Source organism: Cupressus sempervirens, chromosome 6, assembly GCF_028749045.1.
Source record: "Cupressus sempervirens isolate cs-2001-9-10 chromosome 6, ASM2874904v1, whole genome shotgun sequence".
Lineage (NCBI taxonomy): Eukaryota > Viridiplantae > Streptophyta > Pinopsida > Cupressales > Cupressaceae > Cupressus > Cupressus sempervirens.
In genome coordinates this window covers 578,788,099-578,792,897 of record NC_143123.1, presented here as the reverse complement: position 1 = coordinate 578,792,897, position 4,799 = coordinate 578,788,099, and the positions used below count along the sequence as shown (strand labels likewise).

Sequence of the window (4,799 nt, the reverse complement as noted above, 5' to 3'; positions counted from 1 at the left end):
ACCTGAAGACATTGCTTTTTAGTGAAAATAAACAACCAATCCAGTGCTTCATTGACAACATGATGGTTGACCAATTAATCCCAGCACTCCGCAACATCAAGTATCATGAATATATGCAGCAAAAATCCAAAGTTGTATTCATGCTAAGAGACCTTTGCATTCAAGCAACTTTCACACTGACCCAAGCCAATGCAATCACACATGTCAACTTGCTTCAAACCACTCAAACAAGTGAAAAGGTGAGCTTATAAATACTTTTAAAAAAACACTAAAAACATGAATTATTGCACAAATGTTTCGTGTATCAATAACAAATATCTAACGTAATTCTTTTGTTGACATTGCAGGCAAAAGAGGAATAAAAAAGCTACAGAATACTTTATTACAAGAACCTTTGCTACAAAGTCCATTGAGCCATCATAAACGAAAATGCTATATTGTACATATGCTTACAGACAATATTCTATCAATAGCTTAGGTTGAATAGTAAACCAAATATGTCTACAACTATGTACCTTATTTTCAGACATTTCTAAATTGTTAGTCAGCTTTCACTTCTTTGTCACCCTCTATAGCATCGAAGCTATAAAATTACTTTATATGCCATGAAGTAAATTAAAAAAATGGAACAACTAGTTCCTACCGTCATATGTCATATGTGAACATAAATTTTAGTGTTGTCATGCATATGAATGAATATAATGCAAATGCTTCTTTCTTAACTTTAGAAAATGTTGTTATCATTGTCTCAATGTAAATAATGTCATTGAAAATACAAATTAATCATCATACAATTAAGACATTCAAAATTGTTTTCGGCAAATTTGATTCTAAAAATATGACAAATCAACTATTGTATTTTGTAGTAGGAAAAGTTAATTCTGCAGTCTTATTGCCTCGTTCACTTAGTCAAATAAAACAAATACAAGAAAATCAAACAATAATAACTAGCAAAATGAACAAGTTATTTCACCTGAACACTACAGCCTCCAATTCAAAATACATGATGGCAAGAACTAGACGCTTTGCGTCCTTGTTTCCATAGGCGTCTATCTAGCATAATATTTGCATTGGATGTGACATTTAAAGTCACAGCTAGTTAATTGTTATTCCCATAGGCAGGTGGATCTAGCAGAATATTTGCACCCGACCTAACATTTAATTTAGAAGTCCCAGAAAATTAATTTAAACATCACATCCGGACATTCCCATAAGCTTTACACGCTGGAATTTAGTGCCTTCAACATGTACAGAAACTCAACCAGGAAGGACAAAAAGATCATCTCACAGACTACGACGAGAGAATCCAAGGCACTTTGTATAAAATAAACTGATATTCAATTGGGACAAGACCCCCAACATCAGGATTTCGTACTCTCGCATGGAGCCCAAGAATGAATGAATGAATGCTTCGTTTTTATGAAGTATGATTGGGCCTGCCAAAACCAAGACTTTGGGCCATCACCTCTTAAAAGGGGTCCCATTTACAGTGGGTCACTCACTGCTCATAGATTCCTCCAAACTGCAAAAGTCCAGCGATGCATCACATGCTCACAACATTATTTATTTAGTAATCCCAAAAGTTCAAAGAAAGAAAAGCATTCACTCACTTGGAACCACTGCAACAATGGCGAATGATCTGTGTCTCTACACTTCAATCCTGTGTTATGTGGTTGTGGTGCTTCTTGGGTTGAATCCCGCCATTGTTGTTTCAACCAAGGATTTACAACAATGGAATATCAATATGGTCAGTCCAAAGAGGAACAGGGCAAAATACAGCTTGAAGAACTACTGTGAGAGCTGGAGAATGAATGTGGAGCTGAACAATCTGAGAGGTTTTGAAGTGGTTCCAGGAGAATGCACATTCTATATTGCAAATTACATGACATCTACACAGTACAATGTGGATCAAGAGAGAGCAGTGGAAGAGGCTCTTGTGCATCTCACAGCACTTCAATTGGGAGGAGATGGGAAGGACGCCTGGATCTTTGATGTTGATGATACCTTGCTCTCCACGCTTCCCTTCTTCAAACAGCACAGATTTGGGTAAGTTTGGATCCCGGATTCATTGAATTTATGCTGCTGTTTTGGATTATGTTTGTTTGTAAGTGTAATTTAATGAAAAAAAAATTGTTTTTGAAATCTTATTTTGTGATGGTGGAAGTCTTGGTGCTTCACTTCTGTGAGCATCACCTAGATCCAATGAGTGTGAAGTGTTTCATTTATTGTCATGAGAGATGGATTCATGTTGAATCACTAGTCATGAATCAATGAATTTGACTCAAAAACTAGAGAGTTAAATTCTGATAGCAATATCACAACCATCTTATCTTACTATTACCATTTTATCTTAACTTGCAATCTTTGTCAATGCATTGAAGATCTATTCATCAATTTACAATCTTTATCGCTTATGGTATCACAGTTTTCATATAATGATCTGAGTTTGAAGATCCTATTCCAAAGTTTAGGAAAGACCAAATCATTATATTATTGAGGAAAATTTGTTAAAAAAAAAATCTTATTTTTTTGGATTAATGTAAAAGCAGGATTTTAAGGGATCTGAAATCCCATAAATTTTTTATCTAAAAGTAGTCATTGAGTCCATAGAATTAGTAGAAAATACAAGGACCTGAAATCTCAGTGATAACACATTACAATTCATATCAAAATCTCCTAAGAGAAACACCAAACAGATACTGGATGAAAAAAATATCTTATTTGACTTGACATGTTGCTATTATTATTTCTGGGTCAGTCAGTCTTGTAATCCTTCACAACAATTTTTTTTTGGTTTGTTAAATGGGTAATGGACAGGGTGTGTGATGCTGGATTATACATAAACACATAATTCTGTTAGCAGTTTTACACTCAGTAGAATATAAACAAATCATTAAAATTTCTGAAAAGAAATTACAGTATCAGAAAACTGAGTTCAAACAAAGAGCTGATACGTTCCAATTTATTTCTGGTTTAGATTTAGAGAAGCAATGGATCTCATGTTTTCATAGGACTTAGATTTATTCTAAGTGGAATGTTGGCAGTAAAGTTAAATGAAGACGCACAATTTTCAGTGTAGACTGTCATTTGCAATTTTGGCTCTCGAAAATGGTGAACTTCTCTTTCCATTAAAAATGTCCTACAAAAGGCCTGGGTTTTAGATTTCAAGAAGTTAAAGATAAGAGAGAAATTAAGACATTTACATGATTGGTAAAGAATTTTTTTTATGGTAATTGGTTCAGAAGACATTTACATGATTGGTAAAGAATTTTTTTTATGGGTGATTCGTTCAGAATATTACATATGCTCTTTCATAAATTTTGTCACGTAATTTGAATAAATGTCTTAAATTTATCAGATATTAAAATCTCTCTACTACTTTTTACCTAGTTTCCCCCACATATTTATAGATATTTTATCGAATAACTGCCAAACCTATTCAGATTTTACGAATTTTCCAAGCATCTAATATAGTCGCTGTAAAACATTTTGTCAAACACTAGATACACTTTTCAACTTCGTCATTTTTCCTCACCTGTCGTTCTTTTTTGAATTTTTTTTTGCCAAACAGTTCTTCATCAGTTTGTCTTTATTTCTATAGATATTTTGTCGGTTTTTCCAAAAGCAATTTATCAACTGGCACGCTCAATTTCTGTAGTTTATCCAAAGATTTGTTCTACCCCCGTAAAACATTTTGTCGAACAGTTGGCACACTTCTTCAATTTATCTATATTAGTCTCCCGAAACAATTAGCCTAGCGAGCAAGCAGACATTTAGTCAATTACTCCCTCCATTCTCTTGAAACATTTATCAAAACATTTCTTTCCATCCAAGTCTGTCAATTGCTCCATCCGTGTCGGTTTCATACTCTCTTTAAAACATTTTGTCAAGCAATTTGCTCACACAAAGTCATTTTGTCAATTACGCCATGCCAACTAGCTCAGCTTCTTGATGCCATCTTCGATAGAAAAACACATAATTCCAATCATCATTGCCAAAAACTCATCTTTCTACATTAGAAGAAGGCTTTGGATTGGGACTCGGAAAGCTTCTGAACAAGTAGGTTATGAAATTGCTTACTCGTTTGTTTTACAGCGGGGAACCCATTGATAAAGATGCCCTAGAGAACTGGATGGAGGAAGTAAAAGCGCCCGCAGTGGAAGCCGTTTTGCCTCTTTACAAGCAGCTTAAGATGAGCGGAGTGAAGATCATCATCATCACCTGGAGAAGCGAACGTTTAAGGGATGTGACCGCACAGAATCTGGTGAAGGCCGGTTTTACAGGATGGACGCAGCTGATCATGAGGTAATTCAAATTCATCGATTTCATTGCAAAATTGTCAAAAAATTTCTCTTTTTCCACACGATCTAATTGATCTTTGATTGCAGGGGAGAAGGGGATAATGGGAAATCGGTAACAAGCTACAAATCTGCCAAGAGGGAGGCGCTGGTGAAGGACGGATATCGTATTCTTGGCAATGTTGGGGATCAGTGGAGTGATGTCCTTGGTACGAAGGCTGGGATTCGAACCTTCAAACTCCCCAATTCCATGTATTATTCTGCATAAATTATGTGGGTTTAACATTGAGAACAGGTGGGATCATTTTGCAGTTAGCCCATCAGCAATCCTCCGCTGAGCCTTGTTTTCCAGTATCGCAATTGAAAAATACTTCGATCTACGGATGATAGTTTAAATAGAAGTTTGTACAACCAGACGAGGCAGAAATTTAAGTACATTAATGTTGGTACGTACTATTGAAGCATTGACTTAAGTTCAAACATAGGATCGTTTATTATTAA

General features: G+C 35.3%; 1 protein-coding gene across 1 annotated transcript; it reads left to right on the top strand.

Annotated features, from left to right (window-relative positions):
• The first annotated feature begins 1,552 nt into the window (after positions 1-1,552).
• Positions 1,553-4,799, top strand: LOC149553572 (acid phosphatase 1-like). The gene is made up of 3 exons (XM_089788975.1): positions 1,553-2,046; positions 4,096-4,305; positions 4,389-4,799. The coding sequence occupies exons 1-3, from the start codon at positions 1,628-1,630 to the stop codon at positions 4,564-4,566; spliced, it is 807 nt and encodes a 268-aa protein (XP_089645101.1). The 5' UTR covers positions 1,553-1,627; the 3' UTR covers positions 4,567-4,799.

Coding starts and splice junctions, on each gene's coding strand:
- LOC149553572 (XM_089788975.1), top strand. CDS start 1,628: ATGGCGAATGATCTGTGTCTCTACACTTCAATCCTGTGTTATGTGGTT. Junction 2,047..4,095: donor TTCAAACAGCACAGATTTGG/GTAAGTTTGGAT, acceptor TTTGTTTTACAG/CGGGGAACCCATTGATAAAG. Junction 4,306..4,388: donor TGGACGCAGCTGATCATGAG/GTAATTCAAATT, acceptor CTTTGATTGCAG/GGGAGAAGGGGATAATGGGA.